General features: G+C 51.3%; 8 protein-coding genes across 8 annotated transcripts; 4 read left to right on the forward strand and 4 right to left on the reverse strand.

The window, feature by feature from the left end:
• Positions 1-46: 46 nt before the first annotated feature.
• On the forward strand, positions 47-932 carry N0V89_011964 (uncharacterized protein; the record flags this gene model as incomplete). Its single annotated transcript, XM_056220690.1, has 3 exons — positions 47-111; positions 161-519; positions 574-932. 3 exons carry the CDS (start codon positions 47-49, stop codon positions 930-932), a joined length of 783 nt encoding a protein of 260 aa, XP_056065993.1.
• Positions 933-1118: 186 nt separating this feature from the next.
• On the reverse strand, positions 1119-2581 carry N0V89_011965 (uncharacterized protein; the record flags this gene model as incomplete). Its single annotated transcript, XM_056220691.1, has 2 exons — positions 1119-2144; positions 2192-2581. The coding sequence occupies 2 exons, from the start codon at positions 2579-2581 to the stop codon at positions 1119-1121; spliced, it is 1416 nt and encodes a 471-aa protein (XP_056065994.1).
• Positions 2582-3427: 846 nt separating this feature from the next.
• On the forward strand, positions 3428-4428 carry N0V89_011966 (uncharacterized protein; the record flags this gene model as incomplete). Its single annotated transcript, XM_056220692.1, has 2 exons — positions 3428-3601; positions 3652-4428. The coding sequence occupies 2 exons, from the start codon at positions 3428-3430 to the stop codon at positions 4426-4428; spliced, it is 951 nt and encodes a 316-aa protein (XP_056065995.1).
• Positions 4429-4606: 178 nt separating this feature from the next.
• On the reverse strand, positions 4607-6274 carry N0V89_011967 (uncharacterized protein; the record flags this gene model as incomplete). The annotated part of the gene is made up of 3 exons (XM_056220693.1): positions 4607-5580; positions 5637-5931; positions 5981-6274. The coding sequence occupies 3 exons, from the start codon at positions 6272-6274 to the stop codon at positions 4607-4609; spliced, it is 1563 nt and encodes a 520-aa protein (XP_056065996.1).
• A 581-nt stretch (positions 6275-6855) lies between these two features.
• N0V89_011968 (uncharacterized protein) lies at positions 6856-7810 on the reverse strand (the record flags this gene model as incomplete). The annotated part of the gene is made up of 3 exons (XM_056220694.1): positions 6856-7382; positions 7430-7694; positions 7742-7810. The coding sequence occupies 3 exons, from the start codon at positions 7808-7810 to the stop codon at positions 6856-6858; spliced, it is 861 nt and encodes a 286-aa protein (XP_056065997.1).
• A 1015-nt stretch (positions 7811-8825) lies between these two features.
• Positions 8826-10069, reverse strand: N0V89_011969 (uncharacterized protein; the record flags this gene model as incomplete). The annotated part of the gene is made up of 6 exons (XM_056220695.1): positions 8826-9091; positions 9141-9432; positions 9525-9606; positions 9659-9867; positions 9918-9988; positions 10036-10069. 6 exons carry the CDS (start codon positions 10067-10069, stop codon positions 8826-8828), a joined length of 954 nt encoding a protein of 317 aa, XP_056065998.1.
• A 3526-nt stretch (positions 10070-13595) lies between these two features.
• N0V89_011970 (uncharacterized protein) lies at positions 13596-14992 on the forward strand (the record flags this gene model as incomplete). Its single annotated transcript, XM_056220696.1, has 7 exons — positions 13596-13783; positions 13918-13962; positions 14098-14109; positions 14219-14283; positions 14406-14511; positions 14603-14830; positions 14884-14992. The coding sequence occupies 7 exons, from the start codon at positions 13596-13598 to the stop codon at positions 14990-14992; spliced, it is 753 nt and encodes a 250-aa protein (XP_056065999.1).
• A 1470-nt stretch (positions 14993-16462) lies between these two features.
• Positions 16463-17325, forward strand: N0V89_011971 (uncharacterized protein; the record flags this gene model as incomplete). The annotated part of the gene is made up of 3 exons (XM_056220697.1): positions 16463-16706; positions 16761-17078; positions 17135-17325. The coding sequence occupies 3 exons, from the start codon at positions 16463-16465 to the stop codon at positions 17323-17325; spliced, it is 753 nt and encodes a 250-aa protein (XP_056066000.1).
• Between the last annotated feature and the right edge of the window lie 380 nt (positions 17326-17705).

Consider the following 17705-nt stretch of genomic DNA (forward strand, 5'->3'; position numbering starts at 1 on the left):
CAAGATTTCGTTGCGATAATTTTAGCGCGGCTTTATCTTTGAGAAGATGTCGATACTATTACCGCTCTATGTGTACCCTTGGGCAGGCGCATGGGATCCACTGTTCACAGCGTTAGTCGACCGTCTCCTTCTCCAATAGGCTGTACTCACATGTAGCCAGTGCAAAACAACATCCTGATGTAGACTTCACGGTGGTCATCAATCCCTGTTCTGGTCCTTGCATTGGCTCTCTTCCAGATCAATACTACCTCAGCGCAATCCCTCAGCTAAGAGCTTACAACAACATTCGCACATTGGGATACGTAGCTACGAACTACACCACCAAGCCGCTCGACGACGTGCTAAAGGAGATCGATACGTATGCCACATGGCCGAAGGTATCCAACAACACCAAGTTAAGGGTGGATGGCATCTTCTTCGACGAGACGCCGAGCACATACGACACCTTTAAGTACGACTACCTCAGCCGAGCGAGCCAAGCAGTCAAGAACGGCACCCGATTTCGCGATAGATTCGTCGGTGCGTGTCACATCTCCGTCTACTGCTCCCAGGTTACTAACACTACACTCGCAGTCCACAACCCCGGCCTCATAGAGCCCTCTCTTCTTGCCTCGCCCACATTCACGCAACAATCCTACATCAACATCTCCGACATAACCGTCGTGTTCGAGGAGACCTTCGACAAGTGGCTGAATCGGGCGAACTTCGACGCGTTGCAAGCGCACAGTGTTCGAAGATCGAAACTCGCAGTTATATTGCACAGTCTGCCGGACTTGAGCAAGAGGGTGTTGGACTTTGTAGTAGAACAGGTGCAAGAGGCGGCGGATTGGGTGTTTTTGACAGATGTTAGGGTGAAGGATGAGTATTATCACTCTTTTAGTGGGATCTTTGAGGATTTGGTGAAGAGCGTTGACGGGGGCGCGGAGGAGTAGAAAACGTGTGAGGCTGAAGGGTGTATATACCATGGTACAATAGATGGGAGCGTGTTCGGTAGAGTTGTAATATATACGGGTATCTCTTAGCTCTCTTCCCCAGCGGCTCTTACGGGAAACATATGTCAGCATTACTGAATGGCAAATCGCTTTCCACGGACCCCTCCACAGAAGTGGCGTTCTTGCTCAAGACTTCTTCTCGTCAAGCTCAACTTGCTGCTGCGTCACCGACGCCACATCGCCTACGTCAAGATCCACAATCTTGCCCTCTTTGACAGCCTCCAGATCCGGCACATCAGAATGCTTCACACCGTCAAATATCTTATCCACCTCTTCAAGCGTAAGACCACGGGTCTCAACCCAGAACAAAAGCACGAAAATCACCATCAAAATATCGACCGACGCATTGATGATATAGACCTTCCATCCAATCGCCGCGAGCCCGAATGGAACGACCAATGTGACAAACAATCCGCAAAGCTTAGTAGTGAAGGTGTAGATGCCCATACCCACTGCACGGATGTCGAAAGAAAGGACCTCGGGTGGGTACAGCACTGTCAGGGGTGTGATGCCCCACGCATACGTTGCGTTGTAGATGAATATCATAGCGATGGTACCATACACGCCGGGTGCATACCCAGACGTGCCGTATCTGGCGGTCAATCCAGCGAGGACATACAAAGTGACGAGGCCGGCGGTGAGCGACGACGCACACAGTGTCTTACGCCCTATCTTGTCCGCATAGAACGATGCAACGATGGCAACCACCAGCGTCCACGAAGTAAGGATGATGTTGATCTGCAACTGCGTCGTTGGATCCTTTATACCCGCACTAGACAGCATGTCGCCGAAATAGAAGATAACGATGTTCGTGCCAGGCAGCATGACCATGATTGAGAAAGTTGATGTGATGAGGAGACGTCTCCGGTTAGCGGGCTGCGCCAGTGCTTTCCAAACGGAGAGTTCGCGCTCTTTCTCCCAGCGGAGCGTGTCTTCGATTTCTTTGAACTGGACTTGCACAATAGGCGAGGCAACGTCGCCGCCTGTGTTAGCGATGGCGAGGATTTCCAGAGCTTCTTCATGCCTGCCGCGGCTGACTAGCCAACGTGGCGACTCTGGGATGAAGAGTAGGATAATCATACAGCAGACCGAGGGGCCAGCTTGAAGCACAGAAGGGATGCGCCATGCCCATGTCGATGACATATTTTGGGTCTGCGTCGCGTGAGTGTCTATACCTTTCGGAGCACGAGCATGCTTACACCGTAGCAGACCCCACTGGCAAGAAGTGTGCCCACGCCCCAGCAGGCATAATACATACCCAACGCGAAGCCTCTCCACTGCACAGGTGCTGTCTCGGCTACCAAGGTCGGAGTCGACACCTGCGCAAGACCCAGTCCGAACCCCACGATAAAGCGACCAGCGATGAACATGCCAATGTTCTGAGCAGCGCCTTGAATGATGCCCCCAATCATGGTGATGACTGCAGACCAGAAGATGCACTCTTTGCGCCCTCGCCAGTCAACCAGTGAACCGGCGAAAAGAGACATGAGTGCGCCGCCCATATAGCTGATACCAGTGTTCAGTGACTTCGTCGCGGTGGTAAGCGTGAAGTAGTTGCTATACGAGGGCATCACATTGAATGACCCCATGAGAGAAGAGTCGTATCCGACCAGCTGCCAAAGTATAAGCTACAAAACTCTCCGAAGGGTCGCATGGTACTCACCACCGAGTCAACAGCCGAGGTCGCAATGATACATGCCAGCAGCACTTTCTGATTGCGAGGCACCAGCCTTGATATCTTTCTTTCAGTCATCTTCAACACCGTCTGAGAAGATGCGAACAGCGATGAGACTTGACAATTTGGTAACAAGATGGGCGTAATGGAGGACTTTCTAGACTTCAAGTTGTCTTCCCCACCTTACCAGAACCCTGTGCCCTGCAAATGCAGAAGCGACTACTAACTCGCCTCGCGCTATCGCACGGATAGATTCTAGCAGATTATCGTCCGGATAAGATTATCGTTTCGCGTGGTGCGGCTCTAGGAGGAAAGTGATTGTTGATCCAGGCCGGAAGCCGCGTCTCGTTCTGCACAATCGAGCTGCCTATCGGCATTCGCTTCGACCCCCCCTACAGCGACGAAAATGCTGATACGAACACCGTGAGATGCACAATCACAGCATCACGTGTCTTGGAGAGGAAGGACTCACGCCAAGTTAAAAAATGGGGTACTAGCGTAAAACTGGTGCGGGGATCTCCAACCTCGTTGCGGCCGAACTGGGTCCCACTTCTGGTGGCAAGTGATTTCGAGGAAGTTGATTACCAGCATCCTACTCGAATCTTTCACAGATAACATGTCGGAGTGAGAAATCGCAGCCGCCTTGCCGACGTAATTTGCACCTTCACTCTTGGATGTTTAGCAACCAGGTTTGAGGCATAAGATAACCGCCAGTGCTAACTTGAACCTAAAGTTTTGTCGCCATAGAGTCGCCGCAAAAATGGTTGAGGCTGCGGACATTGCCGTCGTCTCGTTTGACCGCTTCATTAACGGCAGTGACGCGGACAGGCAAGCGGTAGCCAAGGAAGTCTACGACGCATTCAGCACTGTGGGATGGGTATACATATCCGACCACGGCATCCCACAATCACGTGTAGATGAAGTGTTCGACCTTGTACGCGCCCTCAACACCAACTCAAGTATACAAACACTCACAGTGACTAGGCCAAGTCCTTCTTCGACCTTCCCCTCCACCAAAAGCTCGCATGGCGCCTCAAAGACGCAGAAGTAAACCAAGGCTACACCGCCGACGGGGACGAAGCAAACGGCGGCATCGACCACAAAGAGTGCTACGAACACCGCCGCTTTTCGAATCCTCAATGCCCGTCGTCAAGCGACCTACCGCGCTTCAAAGAAACACTCGACGACTTCTATAGCCAATGCCTTACCCTCGCATTGAACGTGCTGAAATGCCTAGCCATGGCCATGCACCTAGGCGACACTTTCTTCGACAACATCACCCGCCGCGCAGACCCGCAGCTCCGCCTCCTCCACTACCCCTCCATCTCGCGTAAGATCCTAGAGCAAGAAGGCCACGCGAGGATCATCCCGCACACAGACTTCGGCCTCTGCACGCTGCTCTTCCAGGACGAGGTAGGCGGGCTGGAAGTCGATCCCTTTCACACGGGGGACTTCAAGCCTGCGGTTCCGAAGCGGGGCACCGTCCTCATTAACATTGCGGATCTGCTGCAGCGGTTGACCAACGATCGGTGTCGCAGTACGGTTCATCGGGTTGTGAGCCCTAGTGTTGCTGGGGAGATTCTGCCCTCGAGATACTCGATTCCGTTCTTTATTCATCCGGATGCGGAGGCGGTGATTGAGCCGATTGTGAAGGGGGAAGGGGAGGTGAAGAAGTATGAGGCTGTTAATGCTGGGGAGTGGAGGGTTTGGAACACGAAGAAGAATTATACGATGTTGAAGGGGGGCGTTGCTGCGGCATGATATGTGCCTGGCTTGTACGTAGGCAGTCTAAATCAAGGGTGTACCCACTGCATCGCTCTGGAAATGTGAACGCTCGATTGGGTATCATATTTAGTGGTCATGACGGTCATCTCACAAGCTAGTTGAAACAAGCCTGACTGCTCGTACTTCCATCTGGAAGTTCAATCCTTGCTGCTGCTCAATTTTCAGCCCCGGCATCACGCTTCTTCTCTTCCTGCTCGAGCCTCCACTTCATACCGTTCCTCATGATCCAAAAGACTACGCTTATCAGAACTGCATATACCAATCCCAGTAATGTGAATGCCCAGCCCGGATTCATCGCATGACACATGGGGATAATCGCCGCGCATCCAGCCGCGCTCATCAAGCATCGTACAAAGTTGATAGCCGCAGTTGCAGTGGCGGCTTGGTGGCGATGAAGATCAATCAGCAGCGTATTCGTCTGATTGAAAGCCGTCGAGGTTCCAAAGCCCATAAAAAAAAGGGCTATCTCCGGTCCCGCAATATGTGTCTTGTACTTCACCATCCATCCGAACGCGATCAATGCTGCAGTCCCAATCATGTGGCCAGGCGCGGCAACTTGCAGTCGGACTTTCTCTATGGGAAAGTTTTGAAGATCTTGCTGTTTGCCTTTGGTGATTGTGAGGTTGTTCAACGCGGCATGGCGCCTGAAGTTCCAGTCTACGACGTGGCCCATGGTTAATGAGGAGACTAGGCAGCCTGTTCCGACGGCTATGTAGCACAGGCCGATCTTGAGTTCGTCCAGGCCATATGCATCTTTGAATAGATCTGGCAGGGCGGCTGAAACGACCATCATTCCGGTGAAGAAGAGCCCGTTGTACAGAAGAAGGATGCACGACTCTTTCTCGCCTAAGATGCGAAGTGTCTTGAGTGGGTTGGGGAACGTAAATTTGCGTTTCTCGGGTGGCGGTAACTGTTCCTCACCAGGCACGGCCTCACGTCGCTCTTTCCGCTCCTGCAGGTAGCTGAAGAAAGACCGATTGACGCCAGTTGGAGGTATCGATCCGTTACCCACCACAGACCGACATGTCTCGGGAAAGAAGAAGATAAATATAACAAGCAGGACGCCAGCAAAGATAGCTAGGAACCAGAAGGTGCTCCGCCATCCTAGATACTGAGCAAGAATGCCCCCTATAGCGAATTAGCACGTCAGGCGATGCAAGCTCCATGAGAAACAGTGAACATACCGATAGTCGGGCCAAAAGCTGGACCGAACAAGATACCGGCAGTGGCATATCCCATGTATTTGCCTCGCTCTGCCGAAGTGGATATGTCAGCCACCACAGCGATTGATAGCGCTATGGCAGCACTACACCCAGAGGCCTGCAAACAACGTAGCAGGAGAAGCGCGACGTAATTTGTTTCGAGGGCTAAACCAAGGTTGGCACAAATGAAGATGATAAAACATATTATGAAGGAGAGCCTGCGCCCACTTCCGTCCGACATGCCCGCGATAATGGCAGGAGCAATGGCTTGGGCGATCTATTCGTGTTAGACTGCAATAATAGAAGTCCTCGGATGGATTAACTACCATATAAGTCGTGATGGCCACGTTCGTCATCGTGGGCGTTACATGCAGCACGTCAGAGAGGACGTTCAGCACTGGGTAGAACAGCGTTGCGCCAAAGGGCGATATCAAAGCCGACACGCTCACAAGGAAGATGATCCATATCTTCATCCGGGGAGTGAATATCGAATAAGGCGGGCCTGAGCCTTGTCGTTGCAACGCGGGCTTCTCAGTCCCTTTCTCGACATCTTTGGTGACAGCTTCCAGTTTCTGTATCTCTCCCGGGTTGACCATTGGGATGTTTACCGGTTTCCCCATGTTTTGCGTGTTGCGCTCAGGAAAAGAGCTCGAGGAGGACGTTTACGAGTCGAGGACGGGCATCTTTATCTCGTTGACGGACTGTGTCTAGTGACCACTTTTAATCCCAAAAGGTGCTGGTGTCGTGGGCCACTCCGCATTGCCGATATTTCCGTGCGTCTGTGGGTGGGTGTATGCCTCTGCGACCGCGAATGTACTAGGATGGTGTGCGGACAACGGAAAAGCGCAGATTCATAGGTTCGTCCAAGACTCATGGTAGGACTTTGGCGGAAAGGAGGCAAACTTGGATAGAAGGTTGCGAAACGTTGAAGGAGCGGCTCGTTCGACTTTTTTATTCCCGCAGACTCGTGAGCGCTTTCCCGAAGTCGCAGGTGGTGTTGTCATACGTCACCATACCGGAAAAGGAACTTCGTTTCCGTCCCTACTCATGTCACGCGAGGATTCTTGAACTTGCGTCCGTCTGTCACCAGCATGCAGCGAATTCGTTTACGGCGTTGTCGATCGACGGATGATATTCGAAGCTATCGGAGTACATGTACGCACTGCGTGTGCTCCGGCCCAACTCCGACCCCACTCCCACCTTACCGCGCTTTGTCATCGTCACCATGGAAGAACCTCAACACGGCTTTTGCGACCAGAAGCCCATCGTGCATCCACTCAGCCCTCTCTGTTGCTTCTTCGGCATCGCTCTTTTCCACAGCGCCACTCTCTACCCTCATCTCGAGCTGTCTTTTGACCATCTTCTCGTCGAATTCCATATGCCCTTGGGTGGTGAAGAGTCTCCTAGGGATATACACTCCTTGCACGCCAGTATGATCACTGGTTCCCCATACGTGCACATCTGTGCTCGGATCCAGCAAATCCGTTTTGGCAGGCGAGGGCGGATCTACCACAAGGTCGACATGCATCTGATGAAGACGGATGTGTTTTTCTGATGGATCGAGTCTGAAGAGCCAGCGCCCAACATCACTGAGTGCGACCCGGGTATGCGAGAGTTCCCACTTGCCATTTTCTTCCGGTTCGACAGTTGAGCCTAGAGCGCGACACAGTATTTGATGACCGAAACAGATTCCAGTAAACTTGATGTCAGGTCGATGTATCCACAAGTCTGGCGATGTCAGCATTCTCCAAACGATAAACCGCGTCCCTACGTACGCTTGATTAAGTTCAAAAGCTTCAACACCCACGCGTCATTGCTATGCGCATCGTATACGCTTCCTGTGATCAGAATCGCGTGGATCTCATCGGTGATTTCCGAAGGCTCTGGTATCCGGCCACCTCGTGGCTCGACGGCGTAGTGTATCATAGTCTCGATAGCGAGCTTTGGGTCATGTTGCTCCCCTGCGTCTACGAGAATATCATTCAGCACTTCACCAAAGGATCCTCTCTCTCCCTTGGTGTCAGGATGCGGATCATCTGTCTACCAGGATTTAGCGGGTATGACTCTTTCCGTCGCGAATTTCATACCTCGAGAACTAGCATGCGAACTTTGTCAGGGTGCTCTGACGCAATCACGCGCGCCTCCTTCGGTGCCATCTTTGCTGCGAACGAGGAAAATCCGGCTTGGTAAGACTTTAGCTGGATATCTTCGCGTATACGTCTTGAAGAAGGGAATGCTGCGCCAGATCTCGAAGGTGCGTGCCGGAGCCGTAGCAGAGCTGAAGGAAGGCGAACGCGACGTAACATAAGTACGACTAAGGAACTACGAGTTCACATCTTGCCCCTTGGCGCAGGCGACGACGACTTTCCATGAAGCTGAAATTTCATATTCCTTGACGTAGGGCCAAGCATTGAAGTGGTTGTGCTGCCGTTAGCAGTGGATCTAATAACGTAATAGACCAGCCTTAATAGCGGACCAAGAGCCTTGGGAAGTGTATAGTTTACCATAAACGAGCATCTTTCACTACAAAACGCCCGCGGACCATTAGGGAGATGATGATGGTTCGACGACGTGTTCCAGCTCGAGGTGCTCTTGGCTGTGCGATGCGGATGTGGCCGCTTGTGGAACGCTGGCTGCAGCGAAGGGAATGACGAGGATATAAGAATCTTGTGCTCTGGAGGCGTTCCACTTGATCTGTCTCGGACTCAAGATAGATATCCCCAGAACTGAGCATACGGATGGCTAGGATATGGCCGTGCTGTGCCATGGGGTAACAAACCGCCGGGCGACGCGCGTGGAGCGAAGGGAATGATGAGGATATAAGAATCTTGTGCTCTGGAGGCGTTCCACTTCATCCGTCTCGACTCAGGATAGATATCCCCGGAACCGAGCATACGGATGGCTAGGGTAGGGCTGCACTGTACCATGGGGTAATAACCCGCCAGGCGACGCGCAATGAGCGTCGCGCAGCCATCAGAACAGATGCGCATTTCTCAGACTGGCACCCTCGGATACTTTCGCACAACCAATGCCGCAACTGACATCAAGCCAGCATCGCATAATTGAGCTTCGCACGAAACAAGAACTGACAGATCTACAAAACTACCGGGGAGTCTCTCGCCAAGATCTCATCTTCTCATCTTATTCGCCGCCTTTACGTACAACCGCTCTTCACGCGCTGGCCTCGTGCCAAACCCCAGCAAGGAAATCCTCGATACGAGTAAACAAATAATCAGGAAACAACTGGTTGATTTCGTCCGAGCCTTCCCACGCGCCCTTGGCCGTGCTCAGCAACATGCCGATAGTAACCTGTTTCAACATCTGCTCAGCCGCTTCTGCAGAAACAGCCTTGTGAGGCACTTCCAAGCACCACGACGATGTCAGAATGCCTTTCTCGAGGTCTTCTAAAGTGACCTTCTCTACGGCGAACGGACGGCCTGTCGTTGTGTTAGCCAAGCTGACTAAAAGGGAAGGCAGTTTCTGTACCTCGGAGTTTCTCTCCCACTTCAATGATCTGCTTCACTGTGAGTTTATTCCCTTGTAACCCTCCGACCGCGGGCCATTCGCCTTCATACTCGATTGTCTTTGCGACAAGGGTGGCGAAGTCGGTCACTGTTGTCAGTGTAAGGGCAGCAGTTTCGTATCCGTCGACGGTTATAGCACGGCTATTCTGAAAGTCGAAAACTGTTCCGAGGGGACTGAGATGCTTGCTTGTCTTGTGTGGATACGCCAAGTAGTTCAGGAAGAGACCTGGCTGGAAGAGACAGTATTCGAGGACCTGGGTGTGTTGTTAGCTCTGATCTCGAAACCACTCAACCTACGACGTGCCCACGATTTCTGATGACAATGATGTAGCTAGAATCTCTGTACCTTGCATGGTTCATTCAGTTCCTTGAGATATTGCCGTATCTTCTGTTTCCCGTCCCACCACGGCATGTGCATCGTCCCAGCGCTATTCGACAGTCAGCTTCTATTTGCGCAGGTTTCAAGCGCTCGTTGCTTACCTCCCGTACTCACTAGGAGCGAAACGCTTCACCCCAGCTAAAACCGCCGCGTCGATGAGGTTTTTCTGGGACTTCTGATCGACGTCTAAGAGGACCTGGATGAAAGACAGTACGGTGTGCACCCCGCGCAGAGCGTTGACTAAATCGTCCGTGTTGTTGTAGTCCACCACACGCTGCGTGATGCTGGTTCCGATGTTCTCCTTGGGAGCCTAGGTGTATGTCAGCGACGGAACGATTAAATGTAAGTTACATTGCTTACGCTTCGAGTTAGAAGGATGATTTCATGTTTGTTTGTTGCAACGAGTGCGTCGATAACTTCTTGGGCGACCTCTGGATGATGTCAGTCCGGAGCTCGCGTATGTGAATGGATGACATACGGCCACTGCCTCCAGCTATGGCGATTGTAACCATGTCTTGTTCCTGTCAAGTGCTTGGGAGGAATGTAACTCTGGCACACTTGTCGTGATGAGGACGCATGAGGGTCTCTTCGGATATTCTGCGGATGTGGTGACTTAAATACACTTGATCAATCGAATTGTTATTGTGACTTGCTTCCACCGCGGCGAACTTGAGGAAGGGAAAGGCATGATGACGTCCGAATGGGGTTAGTCTAAAACTTGCTTCCGCCGCGGCGGAAGGAAGTAGACCCCTCGTCGTCCCAACAAGGCACCACTCCATCACCCCAAGCTAGATTTTACAAGCTCTGACAAGCTACACCTGAAGTTCCATGGATACCAATGGTGGGTTGCTGACCAATCTCCCGGGGAAACGGAAGATTCGCAAAGGTACTCAAAGCTGCTGGGAGTGCAAGCGACGCAAGACAAGATGTATCTTCGCTGCCCCCGTCGACTCTATCTGCGTGGGCTGTATAAGTCGAGGATTAGATTGTGTTGGTCAGGAGTTCGATGAAGAGCTGTCGGCAACTCGAAAGAAGGTAATGAAGCCCAAACGGATGGCATCAGTAGCGACAGGCTCTCCGCAACATCGTCCAGAAAAAGAACGAAGGATTGCGTCAAAGCCAACTGGGCCAGGATCTTTATTTGAATTCGTTTCAACGGAACCCGTTGCACTGTCGAAAACATATCATAACCTGTACTGCGCGCTTGCTGAGGTCTGGCCATGCGATCGAGATCTGGGATTGATCCATGGCGTTACAAGTGACGATTTCAGTATACTTCATGGCCCGCTGTACAGTCCGCATTCCGATGTGATAGGTCAACATAATGTATCACCGCGCGAAGTACTGCAACTACCTCCGTATGGGGCACATCCTGTGGTCATTGCTCGAAAGGTTCTGCTGCTGAGTGCATTCGTTCAGCGGTTTCCTCCTGTCGACTCCAGTGGTACCCCGGTTTTCGGAGACATGGCTGACCACCTTCTGCATACAGCCACTACCCTGGTGACAACGAATGACGAACTACTTCAGTCCGTTGAAGCGGTCGAATGTGTTGCACTCGAAAGCATGATTCACAACTACCGTGGGAACCTGACTCGGGCGCTGCTTTCATTCCGGAAGGCCATGGTTATAGCTCAACTACTGAGACTGCATCGAAAAGCCCATTCGCCATCAACGAAGGTCATTGAACCACAAACACTGACGCGAATCGATTTTGACTACATCTGGTTTCGCCTGGTCGAATCGGACCGCTACCTTTCGCTTATGTTGGGTGTACCGCAAGCCTCGAGTGACAACAGGTTTCTGGATAAAAAAGAGTTGAGGCTCTGTTCACCTATGGAGCAATTGGAGCGGCTACTTGTCATTATCGGCGGGCGCATCATAGAGCGTAACGAAAGGGATTTGCAGGATCTCATGGTAACGCAAGAGATTGACCAGCTTCTACAATGCGCGTCTACTTGCATGCCACCACAATGGTGGGTAGCGCCTGACACCTCACTACGGAACATCCATAGTTCCATGTGGACAAGTAACATCATGATGCAGCTCACATATTACTTTCTGGTGATGCAGCTGCATTTCCCATATCTCCTGTACTGTTCGGACAGCCACTTGTATACGTACAGCAAGATCACAGCGGTCAATGCAAGCCGGGACATACTCATTCGTTTCGTAGCTTTCCGCAGCGGCCCAACGGTGACGTCCTACTGTCGCGGAATTGAGTTCATCGCATTCTTTGCCAGTACAGCACTATGTCTGGCGCACATTTCCGGCAGCCGTGGACTACGGACTTCCGTTGGGGATGGCGATGGAAGCAAGGCCTTCTATTATCTCACTCACCAGCGCGTCAGTGATCGTGGATTGGTAGAGAAGACACTTGAGCATATGGATCGGACAGCCCGTAGCAGCGATGACGCGGTCGCCTGCAAGCTTGCCAGTCTACTTCGGCCTCTGATGATGATGGAAGCCGCTAGCAGATTCGGCACTACAATCAACGCAGTCTTCACTGCTGAAGGTCATTCTGAAGACCACGAGAGCAACGGTCACGTCAGTGACTGCGGGAACTCACTTCATATCTTCATTCCACATTGTGGAAAGGTTCACGTTGCGAGAACCATGGTGGATGTCGGATCCTCGCCGGCCTTCGATTCGCAGATCGACCTAACCGTGGAATGCATCGATCCTTCGTGGATTTCCGAAGCGACTTTGACCAACAGCGGTCTCAGTGATGGTTGTTCGGGCACCCAAATATCGGAATGTCCTGACCTAGTGGAAGAGGCAAACCATTCCGCAACGCATGGGTAGACATTTCCCTGTGAGAGCTGGTATACACGTGGAATCAACAGTGGAACATATGATATACGCATCACGAGGGCGAGTGTCTCAGCGGTGACTGCCAAGTTGCAACCACCAGCGCGTGGCACGTAGCTACTGCAAGGATTCATGATTATGAAATGGGTCCATTCTTTGACGTAAACGTGCTGCAGGCGACAGTCTCCGGTGACCTGTGTGTGTGCATGTGCGCACAGGATCAAGCGGCCTCTAGCAAGGGAGATATTGGAGCAGAGTAGGAACCTTGCCTCTGCAAGCTTTCAACCAACTGCATACGGGCTGTGGACGGGTCTCCCTTGGATACAGTGTTCATTTGCTCGATCGTGAGACGCATCAATCATGTGATCTCTAGTCTCCAGGGCTGATAGTCTCTGGTAAGTAATGATCGGAAGTCATGAGTGCCTTCGATATTAGCGTAGTGCGGAGCCGTATTATGTGAGGCTGATGCCACGCGACGGCAGCCTCCCTGTGGCGGTTTCAAGTTTTTGTTGATCACGATGTTGTTGGAATGCATCGTCACTCTCACAGACCCTTCTCGTCTACATACGCAGGTAAACAGTCATTAAATTTTCCGAACGTACTCGGTCATTCGTCGCAAGAGTTCGAAAAGTACTCAAATCTTCTTCCGCTCAGCCTGCATCCCCGACTACTAATCAAGTCGGTCGACGCAGCACCGCTGGGTGATGATTAGGTTCATATTGTTGTCGTTGGCAAAGGTATACACGCTCTGTGTTACGCTATCCCTACTGGACAAGATCCCTCATTCCGAGAACTTATCATGGGCAGAAAGGGGTCGCACACATGACTTCCCAACCTCTCTTGCCAGGAATTCAAAGACACTAGACCTGGACAGGCGTTTCCACTACGTTTCTGCTGTCACAGAGTAAACATGCTCACGGTCTTCAGTGCATGGATCAAGCGGCGATAGGTCCGGTTGGCCTTTGGGGTCTCAGGTGGCCTTATCGTGTGGATGCACTCGCAAATTGGCCTACGAAATGGCTAGGCTCAGGCGCGTGTTCGAAGCCAAGGATTTCATCTCCTTCTTCCGTAGCATTATGCCCTTCAGTGGAGAGGTAGTATATAAGTGGCCATGACCGTCATAGAGCACGAGTTCAGCTGTGGACAAATTCCATCAGCACCGCCTCTTCTCAAGCCACATCGCTCGATTCCGTCCACCAATATTAAGCACTGATTAAACAATACTTCAACATGCGCTACGCACTCGCCGCCTTCGGCATCATGGTTTCGGCCGTGCTTGCTGCCCCTATGCGTTCCGATCAAGGCGTCGCCGCTCGCGATACTGCGAAAACCAGCGGCATGGGCGGCATGGACTGGAATGATTGGGGCTACCAGAACTACGACGATTGGAAGAACAAGGGTGGATGGAAAGATTACGGGTGCGTAACATGATGCAGGGCAGACGATGGGCGTTTATGCTGTTGTGAATGTCTGATATCCGCAGACATAGTAGCCAGCTGAGACAATCTTGTCCCCATTCCCCGTAACTGTGATAATTACTGACGTTCCGCAGCGACTGGAAGTCGTGGGCTGAGAAGGCAAGTCGTCGAGGGAGTTTGTTGTTGTTACAAGACATCCTTGCTGATGATTTCTAGTACTGCCCCTGGGAAGATCAGGGCTACAGTTCTTGGGATGACTGGTGGTAAGCTTCTCGACATACCCTGCGCTGGCACCTTGACTGAATATATTACAGGAACAAGAATGGGTAAGAACTGTCCGGATGCGAATAGGATGTGTCCTTTGGGCCTGGCCGAGATATACGCATACGCGAGTCCACAACCACCCCGAATGCACACACTGACATGACGATTCAGGTACCAGTGGTGGCGCAAGATCGGCGGTAACAATGACAACGACTGGAATCGCTCGGGCATGGACTGTAAGCAACTCCTGGATATAATGTGGACGTCTATCTAGCAGAGAAAACTCTCCTCGCTGCTTCGGATTACCCACGAGGTATGGATTCCCACTGCTGGACTCACACTAACTCGATTTGGCCAGTCAACGACTGGTTTAAAAACGATGGGTATAAGAAAGACTACTGGGGCAAGGACGACAGCGACGATGATAACAGCGACTGGTACCAGGACAGCACTGGCCAAGGCTGGTGAGTAACGCCGCGGTACGAGATCGATATGTCTTGTAATGAGATACCTCGTACCTAACTTAAATATTCTGGTTTACACTGACCTTTTCAGGCACAAAGACTCCATGGGAAAGTGGGACAAGGATGATGAGGATGACACCTCAAGCTGGGGTAAAACGGATACGGATGATGACAAGTCAAGCTGGGGTAAAATGGATACAGATGATGACAAGTCAAGCTGGGGCAAGGACTCGAAGGATTCATACGATACCGGCTCAAGCTGGGACAAGGACGACAAGGACGACGATTCGGACAAGACGTGGTATAAAGACTCGACTGGGTATGTGACGACGCAATAAGAAGTCGATATGTAGTGACTGACACAAGATATAGGCAGGGATGGCACAAAGATGAATCGACCGACAAATGGGAGAAAGATGACTCGGACGACAGCGGAAGCTGGAAGAAGGGAAGCGACGGAAAATGGTCTAAGAGCGGATAGATAACGTAGTGCACAGCCCAGCCCCTGAGTGCTACTAGAGTTCTCTTTTGAGACAATGGTAGCCAAGGTCGGGCAAGTGTTCACTGTTGGTGAAATCAGAATGCCTGTCTAGTTTTGTTTTAATGATATCGTCAAGGAATTAATTCATAGGCCAACTCGTAGTCTCTATTATTCTTACGTGGTGACCTGTGCTATGTGGATCTTGCTTCGAGCTTCGCTATACATGCGTACGCTGAAAATAAAAGCGTAACCAAGAAGCCGAATTGAATGGAAAGGCTAGAGATGGTTGAGACGGTGGATGTGTAACAGCCAGTGTCGGTGGGCTCATTATCACCGAAGTCATTGAACTCATCGCTGGCATCGTGCTGCCCAGCGTTGCTGGATTCTTGAGCTTGTGCTTAGAGTTTTCAGGCTGTTTGTCAGGCTGCTTGTCGACTAAGTTTCCGTCCTCAGAAGCATCAAAGAAAATTTGTACTGTCATGAGCTTATAGATAGTTTAGTTTCCTACGATCAACGTAATGCGTATAATAGGTGCCTGTAGAGCTTGACTACTCAGTACAACTCATCCCAGAGGGGTTCCTTTCTTAGTTCTGGGTAGACACGATGTTATTGCTAAACTATTATATGAGCCAGTATTGGCGCCGGAACAGGCAAAATTGAAATCAAGGAAGTCACTAGAAACCTCCGGACATGATGAACTTGAAGATAGTGTGAGATCAGGTACTCTGTGGCAATCGTAGACGGGCGGGTGTTGATGCAAGCCCATCACATGACTCCTACAAACAATATCTATAGTCTACCTCATGTACATAGATCACGAAATAGCCAGTTTACTTCTTTATATTCGACAAGTTATGAGCCTCTTATACAACTAATGCTCAGCTCAACAAGTCTACAGCAGAGAACACAACTACAAAAAATACGAACATACTACATGCACCCCCGCCCAAATACCATGAAATATAACTTATACGCTTGATTATGGGCACACTAGTCGCTTTCTTCGAAGTCTCAATCACCTCCATGGCGCCCGGATAGTCCATGGTGGCTGGGTCAAGTTTTGGCCATAGAGAGTGCCATTTATCAACCTAGCCGTCCGGTGTAGTGCATCAGCCATTCAATTGTCCCTGGCCAACGCAGCACCCTAACGTGAAAAAGGCTGAGCCTACTGGTCGTAAAGGTAATAGTCAATATAAACACTGCAGACAGCACCCATGCATATCAGTACTTGTCTCACACTCTCCACAGTCAACCGGCCACCCAAATTCGAGTCGTCTCTCCGCAGGCAAAATCGAACCACCGCCGCTTAGCGAACTGGCCTCACGGGGCGCCATCGATCTAGTGGCCATTAAGTTGTATTAGTACGGTCTTCGCCCCGTCTAGCACATGCTCAATGCCTTGAAAGTCTCGATAGGTGCTACTTCCAGATTCTCACATCACAATCCCCCTCGTGAAAGCTTGCGCGCCAGCATGGCACCGCCCGATGCGGACCAAGGAGAGAACTTGTTCCATCGCCTCCCTCTTGAACTGAAGTTCATGGTATTCGACCTGCTCCTGGTAAGAGAGCATCAAGACCTCATCTTCCACGCAGAAGCGAATGACGGCAATCTTGAGATGCTGCAGAAGGTCCAGGCCTGGGACGAGGCTGTGTTTGAGGATGCAGCGACCTATTTGATTCGGGATGGCGCCTCCCGTTTCATCTTCTACAGCGACCGTAAGTTCGTCCTTTTCCCGGCGCCTGGAGCCAATACTGACTAGGAACACATAGGCGAACCGCGCCGTGCGCTCTACCAGTCCCTTCGGCGGTTGCCGGATACCTTTCGCCGTAGGATTACACGAGTGTGTTTGCCCAACTTCACACTGTTCAGTGGATACTGGCAGAGTCTGATGGACTACTATGAACAAGCCGATCGCACGAACGCTGTTGCCGGCATGTCTCTTCTGCAGCTCGTGTTCCCTCGCATTCGTCAACTTGACATTGAACTGCATCTAGCCGAATTCTTTCTCCGCGTTACCGACCGTACTAAGCCCATGAAAAATTGCCACTTGCTCCCGATCTTTCGAGTGCTGGAATGTCTCCGCAACTGTGAGCAAACTCAGAACTTGAATAACTTTGGGGCAACATACTGACGAGACACGTAGACCCAAAGATTGGAGACATGCAGATCAGGGTACGTTGGATTCGCAAACCCGGTTGCGGTGTAGCAGCCCGAGGCATGGAGTGGCTTTATAATCAGCCTCAGAAGCGTGGGGAATTGGAGGAGAAAGTGCTGGGAGCTCTGAGAGGGAGGATCCCGGCGAAGAGTATCGAGGATACGCCTGCATGGGAGTGAATGGATGAACCGGGGGTCAGTGGCCGAAGTGTTGTCCATCCTGGTCTAGCCTGACTTGTGCAGTGGGTTCAGCTTATCGTCTCATTCACATCTTGTAGATCAGCATCCGATGTGGTGAAGTTCTTCCGCAGACTTTGTCTCTATGATGAATCGCTCACGAAAGGTGAGCTCTTGTGGTCTGGTTTGATACATTAGAGAAATACAACTCTACACCATGTCACTGTGCGTCATTTACAGTCTTCTCGGGTGAATTTCTGGTGACACAGGACTCGTGTTCGAGGGATGATCCATGTACCTGCCAGAGGACCTCAGGACGGGAGGTCAAGCATCACGTGACGCTTTCATGGCTGAAGCAGATGCTGTTCGGCAGAAATCGTTCG

This window comes from Didymosphaeria variabile, assembly GCF_027946475.1.
Source record: "Didymosphaeria variabile strain IMI 356815 chromosome Unknown scaffold_9, whole genome shotgun sequence".
Classification (NCBI taxonomy): Eukaryota; Fungi; Ascomycota; class Dothideomycetes; order Pleosporales; family Didymosphaeriaceae; genus Didymosphaeria; species Didymosphaeria variabile.